At 47.8% G+C, this 21,008-nt stretch overlaps 1 protein-coding gene across 1 annotated transcript in view; it reads right to left on the reverse strand.

Moving 5' to 3' along the window:
• ITPR2 (inositol 1,4,5-trisphosphate receptor type 2) overlaps window positions 1–21,008 on the reverse strand; it is a 304,126-nt gene that overhangs the window by 16,001 nt on the left and 267,117 nt on the right. Inside the window, exons 51-55 of the mRNA XM_054987843.1 lie at window positions 18,695–18,890; window positions 14,637–14,729; window positions 6,204–6,334; window positions 2,857–3,022; window positions 933–1,093 (exon numbers count right to left, since the gene is read on the reverse strand). Of these exons, the coding sequence (XP_054843818.1) occupies window positions 933–1,093; window positions 2,857–3,022; window positions 6,204–6,334; window positions 14,637–14,729; window positions 18,695–18,890 (747 nt within the window). The remainder of the gene's footprint in view (window positions 1–932; window positions 1,094–2,856; window positions 3,023–6,203; window positions 6,335–14,636; window positions 14,730–18,694; window positions 18,891–21,008) is intronic.

The following is a 21,008-nucleotide window of genomic DNA, read 5'->3' on the forward strand; positions in this document are numbered from 1 at the left end:
AGCATGCAAAAAGGACAGGTGAGTGTCTTGCATCTCTAAGAGCTTTGGAACATCCACAGCTGGCCTGTGCATGCGCTGATCCCGTGAGGGACTGCACAGAATCCACAATGACAAATCTCAGGCTCTAAGGAGCCCTTAGCAAAATTACTTGTCTGTCCCCTATAATGTCGCGCCTCCTCATCCCCCCACCAGGAGGGTAGCCATTAGCACTCCCTGCCATGGCAATCGTTCATCCCCCCCCCGCCCCCGGACTCCCCCCCCGTCCACCTCCCAGGGACGGATCTAACACCATCAGCTGCTGCCTCTGACTGTCATTACTGGCCATGCTATGCAAGCAAGCCAGAGTGCCCAGACCCCAGACAGAGGGCAGGGGGAAGAGAGGTTCACGCTGCTGTACCCAGCCACTGCCTGGCCAGGCAGGTGAGTGAGTGGCCAGCGGCACAGAGCAGAATACATCAATGCCGACTCCTGTGTTAACTGTGGCAGGAACAGGTTTGTCTGCCCTTGTATGCTTTAGCTCTGGAAATTATTACAGTGGCCCTCTGTGGCCTTGTCAGTTCTTCCCCAGATCAGTCAATGGCAAAAGGATGAATTTTCTGTCTGCTCTTTTCCCTCCGTTCTATTGCTCAGTGGTGGGTAATTGTTTTAGGGGGCAGCAGGCTAACAATGCAGAACAAAGGAGTCGCAGCCACTGCGGTGCTCCAAAGGTCCCTGATTCCCATCTGGCTGCAGACTAGAAAACCTTACAGTGCCTGGGAGCGCAGGAGCCTGACAGGATCTGTGCTCTGCCCTCTCCACAGACGCTTGCAAAGGCATTCAAGTGCCTTTGAAGCTGTACGTACGGAGGCTTCCCCCAGTTAAGGCACAATACAGGCCTGCTCTACGTGAAGGGCCCTCGCCTGGCTCCACGACTCATTCAGAAACTGACTCACCACAATCATCTGAGCCACGTAACTTTCAGGGCCGGTGTATTCCGTAGGGTCTTTCACTCGGACCAGAACTATGAAGTACAGGTAGTGCCACATGTTGTGTTCTGACTTGATGTGCTCCTCAAACGAAACTGTCTTGTTATCAAACTTGTCTCGCTCAAGCCCTGCAACAAAAGAGAGGGCTCCCCTCAGCCTGTTAAGGAACTTGAAAACAGCAACATAAAACACGTCACACAAATCTGATGAAACATCGTCAGGGGCTAAATCAATGTAGACGCTAAAAATCAGAGACGTCTTGCTGTTCTGTGCTTCTTGGAGAAGCAGCTCCTAGAACGACAACAGCTGAGGAAGACACCAGCAGCAGCCCCCCCTCGTTGCCTTGCAAAACATTTCAACAGACGGGTTTCAGCCCCCGTGAACAAATGCCCGCGTGGATCTACCTGGCGTGTTCACGCTGGCCTTTCTCCCCAAAGTAGCACACATTATTCTCCTCTCCAGCCACGTTTTTTAAAACCTCATAGTTTTAAGCAGGAGAAACGGTTGCTAAAATCCTCGCCTCATGTTTCTAATACTGGCATTGACAGATTTAATACTGTATTGTTCTTCATTTTGTTATTTATATTATCCAATACATTAACTAACAGTTTATAAAATGATGACGAAGCTCAGACTCCAAGGCCCAGCTGTGCTTTTTAAGGCCCCCCCCTCGCCCCCCGTCCTGCCCAAGGGTCCCATCTTTTGCAGTCCATCAAAAATGCACATAACGAACATAAAGGGGGGGGGGGAATCAATAATCAAAGTGTAGAAAATAATACTAAGAAGCACAACAAATTTTGAACCAGGGCTGTTTCCTTCAGACACCTCCAGATCAGTGTTTTTGTGACTCTCCTTTGGCAGTGGCTGGTTTATTGCCCCTTTTCTTTTTCTACTGCTCAAAATACGCAACAGCCAGAAAGAGATTTCTTAGGGAACGGCTACTGCAGCATTCGGCCATCCCTGACACGTCAGGATTAAGATGACTTCTGGGCAGCCTTTTCAAAAGCTGCATTGTGGATGTGGCCAACTTTTGTTTTACTGTGTTTTTTTAATCCCTGCATAGGGTATGGCCTGTGGGCCGTTAAATTTGAATAAACTTGAACATTTTGAACTCTGTCTGATCTTCATCAGGGGATGTGATAGCATTTCTGTCCAATACGTGAAAGCTCTTTTGCCAGATGGGCACCACACTGGTCAGTATAAAAATCCTCTCTTACTAATACTACAACAAAATTGAGAGCCAGTTTGGTGTAATGGTTAAGAGCGGCAGGATTCTGGAGAGCCAGGTGTGATTCCCCGCTCCTCCGCTTGAAGCCAGCTGGGTGGCCTTGGGTCAGGCACAGCTCTCTCAGAGCTCTCACCTCACAGGGTGATTGTTGTGGGGGTAATAATAAGATACTTTGTAGACTGCTCTGAGTGGGTGTTAAGTTGTCCTGTAGGGCGGTATATAAATCAAATGTTGTTGTTGTTATTGTATTATATTAGATTACATTATTATTATGTGAACTGCTTGTTACACGTGCCCTGAAGCTGACAGGATCAGACGGTGGCAGCCCTCCACTGGATAAGTCCAGCGTGGGTGTCATGGACTGGCAAGTCACTTCTGGCTTATGGTGATCCTATGAACCAATGAACTCGAAAATATCGTGTCACTGACAGCCCTTCATCAGTCCATTGGTATCTGAAAATATCCTAGCATGCAAGATGGCGATATTTTATTAATAGCGACATCTGCCAAGTTAGCATCTCAAAACCAAACAAACAGCAGTTCCCTTCTGCCCAGTCATTCAGTCTGCCACTGTCAAGGAGCAGGTGGCATTGTGAACCACTTCTTATTACGAGAGGAAGAGCTTAAAGCCAGGGCACTTCCTTCTGACTAGCCCACACATACCGCAGATGAAACAGGTTGTCTTTAAGATTTCCTCTTTCTTCTGTTTTTCGCTCCTCAGATCTGCAAACGTATCAATGATGACTCCAAAGATGAGGTTCAGGACAATAATGATGACAATGAAATAGAAAAGGAGATCATAAACAACCCGAGCAGCAAAGAGGGGCTCCTGGAACGACAAGCAAGGGTCCACGTGATGTCAAATCAGCACCCAGCAGAAAAACATGTCCATTAATTCACAGTTTAATAGAATCAGTTGGGACCCAGCAATGCATATACAAGCCAGTGGTCTCATCCTGTGTGGTACGTCTCAGTCTCTAAATGTAGCTAGTTTAAGGGAGAGTAACATGAAAATACAGAATGCGACAGGTTCGCTTTTACAGATTTCTATTTTTCTGCATTAGAGTCTACTACAAGATAAACAAGGAGCCTTATAGTAACTTAAAGAGTTTCAGTCTAGCACACATTTGTTGATGAGAGGTGGCGGGGGGCTTCTGCCCAAAAGCCTACGCTCCAATGAAATGGGTTTGGCTTTAAGGTGCCATTTAGTCCCTTGCACATTTTCACTGCAAGAGATTAACAACAACAACGACGTTTGATTTATATATCGCCCTTCATGACAACTTAATGCCACACTCAGAGCGGTTTACAAAATGTGTTATCATCCTCACAACAATCCCCCTGCGAGGTGGCTGGGGCTGAGAGAGCTCTGAGAGAGCTGTGACTGACCCAAGGTCACCCATCTGGCTTCAAGTGGAAGAGGGGGAATCAAACCCGGCTCTCCAGATTAGAGTCCTGCCACTCTTAAGTTAACCATAACATCAAACTGGCTACCCCTATAGAATTATTTCTCAGCGGGGGGGTAGGGGACACACTTTTTCCCTCCTCCCTTGACTTCCAGCATGCTGCCCAGACACACTATGCTTAAATATAAGAGCTAGAATTTAAACAGCATTTCAGCAACCTTTCCCAGTAACGAAGATGAGGCAGAGGGTGGCCATGCCGCCATTTTACTTCTGGCTTGTTCCTTCCGGGTCCACCTGCTCAGTCTCCTCCCTGTTTGCTTGGTGTGAGGTGGAGGCTGAGTGGAAGGACTAGGAGGCTAGGCAGCGGCACAATCTTCGCCACCATCGTTATGACAGCAGGCCAAGTTTACTTCTCTAGGCACAAAGCCACAATTCTAGCCTAAGCCGAGCGGCCTGAAGTCCTGCACCCAAATCTAGGCTTACTAACTCCCACCCCACCCGCCTTCACTCATACCCAGTCAAGTGGGCAGTGAGAGAAAAGCATACGAGGGGGCAATATCGCCCTCCCTGTGATGCTCTAGGAATTTCCCCAATCTCTAAGGTCTTTATCACAAAGATTGGGGGAATTTCTAGAGCAGCAGGGGAGGAAGGAGGCTGTGACCACCTGGGGGAGATATTCCAGAGTCGGAGACATTCCCCCTCCCCAGGCTTTGTGCCCTGCATAGGTCCCAGGCCTCTCTGAGGGCAGGCTACGCTACCCAGATTTTATTGGGGAAGAAAGCTGAGCTAACTCAGCGACGGGGACAATACACTTGGCATGCACTCTCTGTTATTATTACTTTGGATTTTCCAGAGCCGTGCCCTATCATTAAATACAGGTTCTAGAACCAGAGCTTGTGAGTACTGTATCAAATTCACTGTATCCTGAAGCACATGTCTGCACTAACCTAGGAACATGAGTACCCGAGGAAGGTCAGAGTGACTAATGGTTACACAATGAGACAAGGAAGGGGCTGGCAACTGGCAAGAGATAGTAACTGTGCTTATATACAACTCTTCTAGACAGATTAGTGCCACAGTCAGTTATTATCCTCACAATACAGCCGAGAGGAGTGGCTTACTCCAGGCCGCCTGCTGAGCTTATGGCAGTCGTGGGATCCTGACCAGCAGAGTGCCGATTTGCTAGCCAACCACTTAGCCACTACGCTACAGCAGCAGAGACTAGGTGGGCAGTTCCTCTTCTTGCTCGGCTCTGGTAGTGATTCCTATACTGAATATCAGTCTGTTGTGACTAACGCTGAGGCTAACTGGGCTTGAAGTGCAGGGCAAACTGGTGTCCTTAGCAGAAGGGGTTGGCTAACTAGGCTCTGAGAACCTGGTTTTGCCAGGTCCAAACCAGACGTGACAGGGCAGCTATATTTGCTGTTTGCCCATCTTCTCTGTTGAGATGCAAAGTGGGGTTGAGATCTGTCTTAACAGGACCTGGATCAGCGCCCCCCCCCCCCAATCGTGTTGAGCCTAAGGGCACCTCTGAAATTTTCAGAACAGTAAATGGGTGCCAACCCAAAAGGGCTGCCATAGAACGCTGCAGCAAATCACAGAACGTTGGGGGGGAGCAAGTCCAGGATCCTCCTATGATGCAGGCATCGGTTGGATGAGCATCCCTGAATGCAAGCCTGCCCAGTCCTAAACCTTCCTTGAAATAAGCAATGTTGGGAATATTTTATGGCAGCCTCTTAGTTCATGCCATGTGATGGTGGCTGCATCCTAGGAGCACTTCCCTGGGCGTAAGCCCTACTGATTAAAATAGAACTTCCTTCTGAGTAGACATGCTGAGGTCTGTCCTGGCTAGGGCGCTCTAGAACACGCCCCAGATTCTTTTCTGCGGTGGGCCTCTGCAGATCAGATGATATGGAAATGCCCCCCAAAGGTAAAAAGCTTAAAACCCTCACCTTAAGATCTGGGGAGTTTCTTGCCATACCAGGAATTGCCTCTTAATTTCACCTAACTAAAGGGACTTACTTATTCAAATGGAGATGCTAATTACAGTTGCATTTGATCACAAGCTTGCTATTAGAGTGTAAGTGCAAATCTTTCAATTTTGCCTATTGAAAGCATACACTTGAGAGTTCTGTTTGGAACGCTCATCTCAATTGGCTGCACTTCTTAATAATGATTTCAAGGTTAAATTTTTCTCCAGGTTCCCAGGAAAAAGTCCACATATACTACTTAGATCTAAAAACCTCTGCAATGTACTTAATATCCACATTAAAACACTGGATCCAGCTTACGTAAGTTACCCAGATAAGTCAATTGTAAAATATACTACACAAACATGATGTAAAATATACTACAAAAACATGGTCGTGATCCAGCCAAAGTTAAGCACTTTTAAATTCCCATGACTCTTAACAGAAGAGTTAAGCTCAGCTTAACATCTCTCCTATGAAAATCAATAGGACTCAAAAAGTGCTTGTTTTGGATCCTGCAATCCAGGCTCTTTGCGTGAGGGAAAGCCAACTCCTTAACTTTAGTGAAATATATTAGTTTCTGAAGTTCTCTATCTCTTTTACACACACACACACAGAGACACAAAAGGCTTACATCTTTGGAAGGCTTGCGTAGTACATCTCCAACTCCACCACCATTTCTCAGGCCTTGGTTCAGTACTGTCACAATGCACATTAGCAGAGTGTCACATGTTCTCTCAATCCCATCCTCATCATTTTCCTCGTCTGTGGAAACAAACACATGTGGCACAGAAGTCTGCTGAGTATCTATTAAGGACTGAACTGGATTGTAATGGAGAACACGTGGCTACCACCCAAAAACAGAAGCTCGGTGGTCATCCCCTCTGCTCTCTCCCAGCAACATCTGGTAAAAGAAAAATGCAACATAAAACAGGGGCCGTTTCCACACGGCTTACCTCTGCCCGTAACGACCCGGTAGATCATGCAAAAAATGCGGAAGATCGCGTTTTCTCGCACAACATTTGCGCGAAACACGAACTTCTGCGTTTTTTGCGTGATCTACCGGGTCATTACGGGCAGAGGTAAGCCGTGTGGAAATGGCCAGGGGTGCACTTACCTGTAACTGTTGTTACACTGGGACTGTGCACGCGCAGGCCAGCCACGGAGAAGATTTCCAGAGCTTTCTAGAAGACTAGTAGCTCCCCTCCTACCTTTGGCACTTTCCCGCCAAAAACATCACATGACAAGGAGAAGGGACACCATTCCTTCAATTCTCTCCATGCACTGCCAGAGACCGCCCGAAATGAAGTTCCAGAGAGTTCACAGAGGGGCAGGAGAGAGGAATGAGTGCCTGCACAGAAGATCACTCGATGAACAACAGTTACAGGTAAGTGCAACCTTGTTTTCATCTTTGTAACTCTGTGCAGTCCCACATTGGGAGAGTAGCAAGCTCACTTACTCAGGGAGGTGGGTGTGAAGCTCTCAGAGTAAAAGACTATGGAGAACCACCTTCCCAAAAGATGCTTAGCATCTTGTTGACATTAATCCTACTTCTAAAAGTATCCCTGCCAAGCGCTCTGGTGGGAATAGCCGTGCTAGGTAAAGGGCACTGAATAGTCATCACCTTTCTCTTTGGCTCCCTAAATGGGATGCCATCATGGAACCAGACAACGCCCAGTCACCAGCTGATCTCCTGTTTGAGGATTGCTGGCAGTTAAACTACCTTGGACCTCTTGTGTGCTATCACCTCTTGGAGTGGTAACAGGAACCTCTGGAGTGCGTGGGCCCAGAACCAAGCCCACGGGAGGACACCCGGACAGGATGCCCTCATCCCCCAGAAGCTGAGCCAGGAGCATCACTTCCACCTCCTGGTTCCTTAAAACCTCCCGTTGCCCTCATCCAAATCTTTGCTGCCTTCCTTGTGTCAGAAGGACTCTGCCTTGAGCCATGTCGATCACTGCCCCCAGGCACAATATTTACTGGGTTGGAAGGAAAACTGCTCTTTCCCTCATTGGCCACAAGTCCATGATCCCACAGGCAGGTGACCATCAGTTTCACCCTTTCCAGCCCTTTTAGCAGGGATGGAGCCATGATCAAGATGCCATCTAGATATGGAAAAGGACGACTCTCTCTGAAGTCTCGGATGTGCTATCACAGCTACTGCGATTCAGGTGAACACCCTGGGTGGCGCTTTCAGGTCAAGAGGCAGAGCCCAATATTGGAAGTGCCTCTGAGAGACTGGTCACCGGATCAGCCACCAAAGGCAGTTTGATCCTCTTGGTAGCCTTTGGAAACAGGGTATATTAGAAAAAGAAATAGGGTGGTTAGCTTTGGGTTTTGCGGGAGCTTCCTACTCAGCCTTCATTGAGGCATAAAAGGCAGCTGGGAGGGGAAACCCTGAAGGAGTTGCTCCCATTTTTGGGGGGGGGAGGGTTCTCTCCAACCCCTCTGGGAAATCTTGGCCTGGCTCCTCCTTCCCCTAGGCCTTACGGGAAATCTCTAGGAGCCTCAGCACCTTGAGGAACAGTCTAGTATACGGCACCGGGGGTGGGGGGGGGCACCTTGTTTGCATTGAGGTGACTATGTCGTGCTAGGGAATTTCCCCTCTTCTAATAGTTCCCCTTCTTCCTTGGCTGAGGAAGAGTAAGATCGCTCAGAGTCCTCAGGTTGGAGGCTTAACAGAAGGCTGTGCTCTCTATGGCACTGTCATGCCTCAGGCGGGGTGAGCCCCCTTACGCTGCCACCACTCTGGGATTTAGGGTCCCTTGGGAAGGCCCAGAGTACCCTCCCAACCCTTCTGACCTCCGTAGCTTGGCCAATAAACAGGCATGAGGACCCGGCAGAGTAACAACAAACAAAATAGTTTATTTACAAGGAGGTCAGTTAATATCAAACAAGCAAGGTGCATTAGCAACAATAGAGGGGTGAAAGCAAAATAAACTAAAGGCCCTAGAGCAACTGAACTCCCTGCCCCTCCATCTGCCGGACCTGCCTTCTCACCCTCCCTGGATGAGGGCCTCTCCCCCTAGCAGAGACCTCCTCTGGCCTGCTGCTCCCTGGGAGGAAGAAGAACCCAGGCTTTTTTTCCCCCTCCCAGACTTATATAGCACCAGCCCCCTGTGTCCTGACTGGCCAAAAAGGGTGCCAAAACGGCCCATGGGCTCCTGGGAATCATAGGCAGGCCTACTCTCACTGCTAACAGGCTTCTGAGGCCTTGCTAGGCCTTCCTGGCACAGCCAGATCATGACAGGCACATACCTCCTCTTTGCTCTGGGGCAGGGATCCTGCCCTCCTCCCTGGAGGAGGCTGGGGCTAGGGAATTTGGCAATCTAGCTCGCATAATGGCACTCTCTGAGGTCTGGGGGATGGCTTAGCTCGCCTTTGCTGACATTTCCACCACCAGAAATTTTCCCGCCAAAAGGAGAAAGCAAAAGTGAAGTGAAAGTATACCTCAGAAATCCCGGCTGAAGGAAGGAGAACTAAAAAAGGGCTCCCTTTTATTTGGGACGTGCTGGCTCTGAAAATCACCTTCCTCCTTCCTTTTGTGGCCCCGTTCCCCACTGGATCAGTCTTACCACGGTTCAGTCAGGGCTGCTAGGACTGGAGCAGCTCCTCTGCTGCTGCTGGGGCCTGCTCCTTCCAAGCCTGTGGGAGTTGCCAAGAGTGCCAGGCTCCGTAACAGACTACCGTGGACTCAAAACTGCTCCCTCTGGTTGTCTGAGGGGGGTGGAGTGGGTGATCCTCCCAGCCCAAAGGTTGGGAAACTTGGTGGGAGTCCGCGGTTTGCAGCCATGGAACCTAGGAGTACTAATGACTTCCGATGTATAACCTGAGATATGCCAATAAAGGCTTTGTTGTTGTTGTTGACTTCCAATGTATCAATGGCTTCCAATGTCTCTACACTAATGCACAGAGTATGGGAAACAAACAGGAGGAACTTGAAGTCCTAATACAAGAAGGAGACTGTGACATAATAGGCATTACTGGAACTTGGCGGAATGACACTCACAATTGGAATACTAGGACTGAGGGTCACAACTTGTTTAAAAGGGATAGACAAATAAGGTAGGAGTAGCATTATTTGTAAATGATGTATATACTTGTGAGGAAATACATGTAACTGAGCATGGAAATTCAGTTGAGAGTCTCTGAGTAAAAATTAAAGGAATAAGAAATAATAGTGATACTATGGTGGGGGTCTGCTATAGACCGCCAAGCCAAGCAGAGGACTTGGATGAGAAACTCCTAGAACAAATTACAAAGTTGACAAAGAGATGGGACACAGTGGTCATGGGAGATTTCCGTTACCTGGATATCTGTTGGAAGTCTAACTCTGCTAAAAATGAAAGGTCAAATAAACTCCTGACTTGTCTTGCTGACAACTTCATTTTTCAGAAAGTAGAGAGGGAAACAAGGGGCTCTGCTATCTTGGACTTGATACTCACCAACAGGGAAGTACTGGTAGACAAAGTGAAAGTAGTGGCCACCCTGGGTAGCAGTGACCATGTAATTTTGGAATTTACAGTCTTCAGGAAGGGAAAAGCTGTACGTAGTCAGACATACAGGTTGGACTTCAGGAAAGCAAGTTTTAACTAACTGAAAGTTATGCTGGGTAGAATCCCATGGTCAGAAATACTTAAGGAGAAGGGAGTTCAAGGAAAATGGAAGGAAAAACAGGAGGAGCTTAAAGAAGCCAAGGTGGCTCCATAAATAACTTTCTCATGAACTGAGATATAAAAAAGACTCAGGAAATGGAAGGATGGCCTTCGAACCAAGGATGAACATAAACAAATAACCAGTGCTTACAGGGAGAGCGTTAGAAAAGCTAAAGCTCAGTATGAGCTTAGGCTAGCAAGAAATGCTAAAAACAACAAAAAAGGGTTCTTTGCTTATGTTCAAAGTAAGAAAAAGAGCAAGGACATGGTAGGCCCACTGCAGGGACCGGGAAGTGAAATTGTAACAGGTGATGAAGAGAGGGCAGAACTGCTCAGTTCCTGCTTTTCCTCAGTCTTCTCCTGCGAGGGAGATGGTGCTCCACGTGGCAACAACAGAACACATGCTGGGGGAAGGGAGTTACAGCCTAGGATCAGCATAGAGGCAGTACGTAAACAACTACTTTCTTTAAATGGAACTAACTCCTCAGGGCCAGGTGAATTGTACTCAAAGGTACTAAAAGAACTTGCAGATGAAATTTCTGAGCCTCTGTCCATTATTTTTGAGAATTCTTGGGGTCAAGCTACAAGTGATGAATGACACTTGAATAGCAAGTGAACAGACTCCCTGTTCACTTGCGCTCCCCTGTGTGATTGAGTGGAGCACAAGAAGAGCACAAGTGAACAGAGAGGAATACATGCGAGTCTGTTCACTTGCCATTCAAGTGTCATTCATCACTTGTCGCTTGGCCCTTGGAGTTCAGGCGAGGTGCCAGAAGATTGGAGACGGGCAAATGTTGCTTCCATCTTCAAGAAGGGGGAAAGGGAAGTCCTAGGTAACTACCGACACATCAGCTTGACATCCATACCTGGAAAAGTCCTTGAGCATTTAGAAAGGAAGGCTGTGATTACTAAGAGCTTGCATGGATTCCTCAAGAACAAGTCATGTCAGACTAATGGTTGTTGTGGGTTTTCCGGGCTGTATTGCCGTGGTCTTGGCATTGTAGTTCCTAACGTTTTGCCAGCAGCTGTGGCTGGCATCTTCAGAGGCGTAGCACCAAAAGACAGAGATCTCTGTCTGAAGATGCCAGCCACAGCTGCTGGCGAAACGTTAGGAACTACAATGCCAAGACCACGGCAATACAGCCCGGAAACCCCACAACAACCATCGTTCTCCGGCCGTGAAAGCCTTCAACAATACATGTCAGGCTAAGTTTATCTCTTTTTTTGAGAAAGTTACTACCTTGCTGGATCAGGGGAATGCTGTATACATAATTTATCTCAATTTCAGTAAGGGTTTTGATAAGGTAGCACATAATATCCTTGTCAACAAGTTGGTAAAATGTGGTTTGGATCCTATTACTGTTAGGTGGATCTGTAACTGGTTGACTGATCACACACAAGGAGTGCTAGTTAATGCTTCCTCATTCTCTTGGAGAAGAGTGACAAGTGGAGTTCCTCAGGGATCAGTCCTGGGACCTGTTCTGCTCAACATTTTTATAAATTATTTGGATGAAGGAATAGAGGGAATGCTTATGAAATTTGCAATGGTACTAAATTGGGAAGGGTATCAGATACGGTCAAAGACAGTACGAATACAGTATGATCTTGACAGGCTGAAAAACGGCTAAAACAAATGAAATGAATTTCAATAGATAAATGCAAGTTCTGCATTTAGGAAGGAAATACCAAATGCATAATTATAGAATGGGGGAGACTTGTCTTGGCAGTAGAATGTGCAAAAAGTATCTAGGGTCTTAGTAGACCATACACTGAACATGAGTGTCAGCAGTGTGATATGGTAGCTAAAAAGGCAAATGTGGTTTTGGCCTGTATCAACAGAAGCAGAATGTCCAGATCGCAAGAAGTGATGGTATCACTCTACTCTGCTCTGGTTAGACCTCACCCAGAGTATTGTGTTCAGTTTTGGGCACCACAATTTAAGAAGGATATAGACAAGCTGGAAGATGTCCAGAGGAGGGCAACGAAGATGGTGAGGGGTCTGGAGAACAAGTCCTATGAGGAAAGGTTGAAGGAGCTCGGAATGTTTAGCCTGGAGAGGAGACAACTGAGAGGTGAAATGATAACCATCTTCAAGTACTTGAAGGGCTGTCATGTAGAGGATGGTGTGGAATTGTTTTCTGCTGCCCCAGAAGGTCGGACCAGAACCAACGGCTTAAAATTATATCAAGAGTTTTCAGCTAAACATTAGGAAGAACTTCCTGATAGAGTGGTCCCTCAGTGGAACAGGCTTCCTCAGGAGGTGGTGGGCTCTCCTTCTTTGGAGGTTTTTAAGCAGAGGCTAGATGGCCATCTGACAACAATGCTGATTCTGTGAACCTGGGCAGATCATGAGGGGGAAGTTAGGAAGGGTTACATCAGTGCTTAGTTCTCGTAGCCCTTCTTACATGCCCAGGGTAATGCCAATCACTATCTTAGGGCCAGGCAGCAATTTTCCACAGGCCATTTTGGATAGGGATCCTGGAGGTGTTTTGCCATCTTTTGGGCATGGAGCAAGGGGTCACTGGGTCAGTCGGGGGGTAGTTGTGAATTTCCTGCATTGAGCAGGGCCTTGGACTAGATGGCCCTAGAGGTCCCTTCCAACCCTATGATTCTACCTACGTCCATTAGCTCTGTCACGTGCCATTGCTCTGAAGTGATGTGAGGGGGAGAGGGGGTAGTAGAGCCCTTCCCTTCCTATGTGAGCTCAACACTATTCTTCATCCTGGTTTACTGCACTCTGTAGAACACCGCTGAAGATATCCTGCTCAAAAGGCAGGGCCAGAAAGACTGTTGATCCCCAGAATAAGCAACTCTGCTCTGGGATCAAACTCAGCTGAGTGACCCTGACTTCACAGAGGAGGAGCTATATCCCAAAAGGATGGACTGCCTCACTCCTAGGACCACTAGAGAATTTGCCTTTAATCTGGACTTACCTTAATCAGGCTGGTATGAAGCCACAGCCTTGGAGAAGGAGCCATTTTGAGGAGACTCTGACAGGCCACACCTCTGGAGTTAGCCCTTAGTAATAAAGGGTGCCCGAGAAGCAGGCTGGCATGAAGCCACAGCCTTGAAGAGCTGTTGTGGAGGCGGCTCTGACAGGCCTCACATCTGGACGTAGTCCTTGGTACTTAAGGATGCCAGGGAGGCAATCAGACTGGCATGAAGCCGCGGCCTTGGAGGAGGAGCCGTTGTGGGGAGGTTCTGACAGGCCACACCTCTGGACTGAGCCCTTGGTACTCAAGGGGGCCAGGAGGGAACAGGTGCCTTTAATCAGGCTGGCGTTTTCCAGTATCCTGAAGAGGCCCCTCTTGAACCAGAATGATGAAGGGAAAAACAGAACATTTTCTTCTTTAAATGTAGTTGTATTCTTCACTAGAGTATCTATTGAGGGTTAAAAACTTAAAAGAAATAATTCTCAGCCTCAAGGATGAGGGAAAAACAGACAACAGCAATGGGGATCCTCTCTCTGCAGCGGCAAAAAGAGAACTGAGGGAACAGTGCCCCTCCTCCTGGTCATGTGATGTTTCTGGCGGGAAAGTGTCAACGGGAGGAGGGGCACTCCTAGTGTTCTAGAAAGCACATGAAATCTTCTCCGTGGCTGGTCTGCGTGTGCACAGTCCAACGCGTGCCTGCACTGAAGATGAACTTGATTGCGCTGAACATTTTGCCTACTCCTGAAAGTAGCAGCTAATAAAGTAGTGTAGGTAATACAGAAAGTCTCACACTATGTTCATTTTGGTGTTGGGGACAAAAGGGGAAAAAAGCTTAAACTCTGAAGTAAGATGTTTTCAGTATCTGGTACATGGATTCGTTTTTACTAATCTCCTGCTGTGTCCTGGACCTTTAGAAAATCTCATGTGACCTTCCAGACTTTCTGATAATTTATTTATTATTTATTTATTTAATCACATTTCTAGACCGCCCTCCCCGTCAGACGGGCTCAGGGCGGTTTAACAACAGTTTAAAACAGTAAAAACATTATAAAAACATTAAAACATACAATTACATTTTCATTCGGCTTTCTAGAATGTTGTCAGATGTAGCCCCAGACGTGCGTAACAGCCAGGAGAGTACAAGTCCGTCAGAGAGTGTGCGAGTTACAGAAATGTTCAGCTATAGAAAATGCATGTACTCTACTTGTATTTTAGTGGGGTAGCGTTGTTAGTCTGGGACAACAATGAAGTCTTGGTATTATCTTATAACTAACAGATTCTTTGCAGCATTAACTTGGATAGGTTATGGTCCACATCACCAGATGCATGATGTGAAACTTCCACCTGCAGAGATACATACAGTTGCTAGATATGCTTCTGGCCTGGATGCCCTTTTGGTCCAGGGCTGGCTCTGGTTCTGTTCTAAGAAAGCAATGGGTACTTGTTGAAATACGCAACGTTCCGGAGCATTCTACTAACCTGATTTTATAGATGGTATTGTAGTCGTGCAATTATCCTTTGCGCATGTTCCCATCATTGCTGTTAAAGTTGTGGTAGGAACTGTGCCAGTGTCTGACAAAATGAAAAGCAAACCGTTAGCAAAGGCTGATGTTCTGCAAAAAAAATTACGAAAAGTGTGGTATACACATTAAAAATGAGGGCAGAGACGCGCTAGCAAATTCTCAGTTAGAAACCTAATGTGGGTATATTTTCATAACACCCAAATTAAAACACATTGCAAAATAAACAGATCTATTTCTTTCATTTGTACTACAGGATATTTGGTCTCTTTCCACTTTTGATCTTCTTGCTAACTATGATTAAATAATGGTCAAACATCCAAGGATCTTTTGTGAACACCCCTCCTACTACATTTGACGTTTTAGCTTGGAACCCCAACATTCAGTATCGGAAATCAACTGAATTGTGAATTGCTTTGAATATTTGCTCTAGCGCTCCTGGGCCAATGTTAGATCAACCTCATCCTCTCCCAGGATGAGGCTGACAGGACCCTGCGGGCAGTGAGGCCCACCGCATGCCCTTTGGACCCCTGCTCATCATGACTGGTGAAAGCCAGCACTGACAGGCTTCGAGCTTCTCTGGAGGCCGCTGCTAACCTCTCTTTAAGCTCCAGGGTTTTTCTGGGAGTACTGAAGGAGGCAGTGGTGTGGCCTCTTCTGAAAAAAACATCTTTGGACCCTGCTGACCCGTCCAGTTATCGCCCAGGCTCAAGCTTCCCGTTTCTGGGTAAGGTGATTGAGCAGGCAGTGGCGGAACAGCTGCAGGTGTTCCTGAAGGATTCCTCTGTCCTGGACCCATCCAACCCGGATTCCACCCTGGCCATGGGACGGAGATGGCACTGATCACCCTCAGATGACCTCCGCAGACATCTAGATTGAGGCAGGTCTGTGCTGCTAGTGTTGTTAGATCTCATGGCAGCGTTCGATACGATCTGTTGACTCACCACCTCAATGACATGAGGATTCATGGGACTGCCTTGCAGTGGCTTGTCTCTTTTCTCCATGGTTGGGGACAGAGGGTTGCGCTGGGGGAGCAGTTATTGCCTCGCCATCTGTTAGTGTGTAGTGTCCCTCAGGGGGCAATACTCTCCCTGATGTTTTTTAACATCTACATGTGTCCCCTCGCCCAGCTGGTGTGGAGCTTTGGATTGGGCTGTCATCAGTATGCTGATGACATCCAACTCTATCTGTTGATGGATGGCCGGACGGACTCTGCTGCAGAAAATCTGGCCAGGGCTTTGGTGGTTCTGACTGGCTGGTTGTAACAGAACAGACTGAAACTGAATCCCATGAAGACAGGGGTCCTTTATTTGGGCCGTGGGCTGACAGGTTCTGAGATTCAGCTCCCACCCATTGATGGGATGCTACTGATGCTTATATCAGTGGCGAGGAGTTTGGGCGTGACCGTGGATGTCTCCTTGTCAACAGAGGCCAAATCTGCATTCTTCCATCTTCATCAGATTAGGCAACTTGCTCCTTACCTCTCAGTCCACGACCTAGCTACAGTGATCCATGCAACGGTCACCTCCAGGTTAGACTACTGCAACTTGCTCTATGCTGGGCTGCCCTTGGGTCTGATCTGGAAGTTACAACTGGTCCACAATGCAGTGGCATGTATTCTGACCGGGACTCTGTTCCAGTCACATATAACACCAGTTTTGCGCCAGCTGCACCAGATCAGGTTCAAGGTTTTGGTTTTAAAGCCCTTAGCGGACTGGGACCAGCATACTGTGGTACCACCTCTCGCCGTGTGTTCCCCAGGGACTGCTCTGTTTAGCAGATAAACATCTATGGGTGGTCTCTGGCTCTAGGGAGGTTTGCCTTGCCTCAACCAGGGCCAGGGCTTTCTTGGTCCTGGCCCCAACCTATTGGAACTCTGTCTGTGGAAACCCGGAGCCAACTGGATTTACTATCTTTCCACCAGGCCTGCAAGACAGACATGTTCTGCCAGGCATATGGGAGTTAAGGTGGGCAGGCTGAAAAACTGGCCTCCTACCAGGGGGTGGGAGTGTTGCCACCCAGACTGTTGCCATCTGGTAGCTGGCCACTCAGCCTCACAGGTGTGTTTTAATGTCTGGGTGATGTGACTGATATTTTAGTCTTAATTTATGTAATTTGTTTTTATTGTGATCCGCTCTGAGCCCACTCGCGGGGAGAGTAGAATATAAATTGAATAAATAAATAAATAAATAAGTTATTTTGTGATGGAAGAAACAAAGAAATAAATCATGCCGCCAACTGAGGAAGACGCTTAATGCAATCAGGGTACAGAAGATGCCAGTGTCTCACATTTACTGCCTCTCACAGGAATCTCACTGCTGCTTCTTCCTAAATTAAACAACCGGCATCAAACAGAGCCCTGCTAGTTAGGATGAAAGATACTCAAAAGCTAGACGCAATTGTCAGGTAAGAAAATAACATCAGTTTTAAAAGCCATTAAATTATTCTTAGCGGCTGACAAGGAGGATGTTGAGCGGCTGGATCATCTTCCTGAAACCGGAATACTTATGAGTTTTCTAGGATGAAAACACTGTTTGATGCTCATTTGTAAATATGTATGGAGTTGAGTAAAACACTAATTTAACAATTCCAAAGTGAGTAAATGATGTATAATCAGTTTTATTTTATCAAACACCTATTTTGCCCTGTGCATCACAAATAATTTACCTCATCATGTACCAGTGCTGAACGAAAGGTTTGAAGGAGCGAAGTTGGCAAAACTATATATCCCAGTATGTCAGTATTCTGTTCTCATTAGACCACTGACAGCTTGGAAATGGACGTTTAATAGACCAGCGCGGAAGCATAAGAAGTGCGGTGCGGGAGTATGCTTGTGTAGTGCAGTTGCAGAGGATTAGGCAACGGTGTTGTCAGGTGGTCCAATTCCGGTTTCAAGGGTACCAGTCAGGGTTGCCAGGTCCCCTCACCCTCTTGGCGGGAGGTCAGAAACCTGGCACTCACCTTTGTTGTTGTCTCTGCATGCACACAAAGTGTGCACACTCCTGGACTGCAGGATGACATCACTTCCAGGAAGTGACATCATTTTGCATGGCATTGTGCTGCCCCCTGGGAGCACTCCTGTGCTCCACAGCGGACTGATTTCGGCCTGTTTGGGGCTGAATTGGCCTACTGAGAAGTGCAGGAGCTCTCCAGCGCCCTCTTGGCAGCACTCTTGCTCTCCACAGCAGGTCAAATCAGACCCATTTGAGGCTGAAATCAGCCCGTTGTGGAGTGTGGGAGCACTGCCAGGCCGACACAATGGGCCCATGCTCCCGCGCTTCTCAGCAAGCTGATTTCAGCCCCAAATGAGCCCAATTTGGCCCACTGTGGAGTGTGGGAGCACTCCTAGGAGGGCCCTGCAGAGCACCTGAGCCTCAAGACAGTGGGCCAATTTAGGCCCCAAACAGGTCTGATTTGGCCAGTTTGGAGCCCAAACTGTGGAGTGCGGGAGCATGCCCTGGAAGGATTCCCCCGCATTTTCCCCTACTGGCCAGGTATGTGGGGGCGGGGGATGGAGGATGGGAGAGGGGGATCCCCTGCCCCTAGTGGGGCACTGGCAGCCCAATATCAGCACTTAAATATTCCTAGCCATAAGTAGGTGTAGGTTTATCTCCTCCTCGTGACCTCCTAAGGAAGGGCTGAAGGCGCTACCAGAGGGCCAGGTGCAGACTGCCAGGTGTTGCTAGTCCTGGAAGCTGTGCCTGGTAAGCAGAGGCCCAGTATATAAGGATGGAAGGAAGAGAGCAAGCTGGCCTGTCTGTACTGGAGCTACTTAGGGGTGTGCTGGGTGGGGTGTTGTGAGTTACGGGTTTTTTTGTTTCTCCTGAATTAAGTCGAGGGGTTGTTGTTTTGTTTCCCCTATGGAAAGAGAATGCGGCATGCTGATTCCCGCCCCCCACCCCCACCCAAATTTTATCTTGTCAAGGTATCTTGCCTCAAGTGAGTTTTTCTTGCCCTCCTAAATCCTCAGAAGAACCCCTGCCTCTGGCAGAACAGCTTGGGCAGAGAGAGCAATACCTGCCACAGGTGTTCTGTTTTTCAGCCTTTCCACTTCCATAATGAAGTCGTCTTTCAAGAACAAGAATCCAACAATTGAGAAGAGGTAAACCAGGATGAGAGCCAGCACCGCTGTCAGGATAATGGAGCGTCCGTTCCGTGTAACACTTTTTATTACGTTCAACAGGGTCTCCTCTCTGTACACCAAGTCAAATAACTCGGAGGAAAGAAGATAAAACAAGGAAACATATGAATATAAGTAGACCAAGTAGATTCTGTGGATATAAACAGAATACAGATAGAATACATATAAACAGAATACATGCAACAGTTTTTCCAGTTAAGCCAAAGAAATATTCAGAGCGTTTTCAGCGATTTTCAAACTGTGTTGTGGCAGACCGTGGGGTCCCTTGAAAGCTTAGGAAGGATTCCTCAGTGAAGAAATCAGTAATGGCAGAAAAGCTTCCATGAAAAACACCTCGACCACCATTACTAATTTCCCCTTATGATGTGGAGGCACGGGAGATGGTTGAATGTGTTCTTGTGTACACACTCAGTTCACATGAGGCCTGACAGGCCTTGCATGAATTGCGTGTGCAACCTACAATCGACACTGATTTCAGCAAAGTGTTCTCCATAAACGTGCAGAAGAATGGGCCTACCATTTTCATACATGGAAACAGAGCTGAAGGCTAGGAATTCGGAGGCTGGCCAGTCCTTCCATGTGGAGTGGCCCAAGTAGCTCGCAACACAGCCAGGCAGAAGAGCTGACACTCCGCTCGCGGCCCTTCGGATTAGGCTCGGTCTTTCCTGTGACTCAAAAGAGACCAGCGGCTGGAAAACGTGCCACTGCGCTCATGCAAGTTGCTACCACGAGGCAATGGCTGTAACTGGCAATGGGCTGAGAGGAGTTATGTTCCCAGGTGCACAGGAGCTAGCAGATGTCCTAATCCAGGGCTTTTTTTCAGCAGGAACGCGGGGGAATGGAGTTCCGGAACCTCTTGAAAATGGTCACATGGCCGGTGGCTCCGCCCCCTGATCTCCAGATAGAGGGGAGCTTAGATTGCCCTCTGCACCGCCAAGTGGTGCGGAGGGCAATCTAAGCTCCCCTCTGTCTGGAGATCAGGGGGGCGGGGCTACCGGCCATGTGACCATTTTCTCCAAGGGCAACCCACTGAGTTCCACCACCTCTTTCCCCAGAAAAAAAGCCCTGCCCTAATCAGTTCTTGGGACAAGGGGAAGCACAGAGGCCATTTCTTACCATAAAAGGGCACACGAGAACCTTGCAGTCTCGGCTATCATTTAATGAAAAAGCAATCAGTGCGGAGTAGTGTTGCCACCTGCTGGGTGGGCCTGAAGCTCTCCCAGAATTGCAAGGGATCCCTGGTCTACAGAGACCAGTTCCCCTGGAGGAAACGGCTGCACTGGAAGGTGGACTTTAGGGTCTTATCCCCCACGGAAGCCCCTCCTCTCCCCAAGCCCCGCCCTCTCCAGGCTCCAGTCCCAAATCTCCAGGAAGTTTCCATCCTGGAGTTGGCATTCCTAATGCCTAGCTCTCACACTGAAACACACCAAGGTATTTATTATTCCTTAGCTATTTTATTAATGATGTGGGTGCCTGCTTGTTGTCAGCACTGGCGGAGGGTGGATGGAAACATTTAAACAAACAAAATAATGTGTGTATCTACAACGAGTGTGGCTCAAATAGTGAGACGGGAGAGTTGTGGGGATCCAACGTTAGTCACAAACTTGTGAGACATTAAGAGTTAAAAGAAGAAGAAAACGTGTCATTGCATAAAACGACTAAAATGAGGAACAAATAATAGGGACTTTGAACTTTTCTCACTTTCCCAAACCAAGATGTTTATAGTTACTGAAGCATGAATGAATCACTGCGAACCGATACGCAGAACTGGGAACCACACTGCCCTTCGTCCGAGTATTCAAGGAACAATATTTTTTACCCTCTTTTGAGGCAAGCGTAGGCTGCGGAAAGAGAAATCAATCCTGGTGAAGGGTAAGATATGATCTCACTGGCTGCACACATTTTTTGAAGCACTTCTGTGAAGGCCCCAAGATTTTGTCAGGAGCTTGAAAATCTCAGGCTTTGTTGTTTTCAAGTTTCTTGCTGGCATGGTTGCTGCTATAAGCTTTAGGAGGAGGCCTGGCTCAGCGGTAGAGCACCTGCTTGGCACGCGGAAAGCCCCCGATTCAGTCGCTGGCACGTAAGCTTAACAGGATCAGGCAGCAGGTGAAGTGAAAGACCTCTGCCGGGGGCCCGGGAGAGCTGCCCCTTGGATGGACCGATGGTCTGATTCCGATTTGGAAGCATGTG

The sequence above is a fragment of the Eublepharis macularius genome, chromosome 9 (assembly GCF_028583425.1).
Source record: "Eublepharis macularius isolate TG4126 chromosome 9, MPM_Emac_v1.0, whole genome shotgun sequence".
NCBI lineage: Eukaryota > Metazoa > Chordata > Lepidosauria > Squamata > Eublepharidae > Eublepharis > Eublepharis macularius.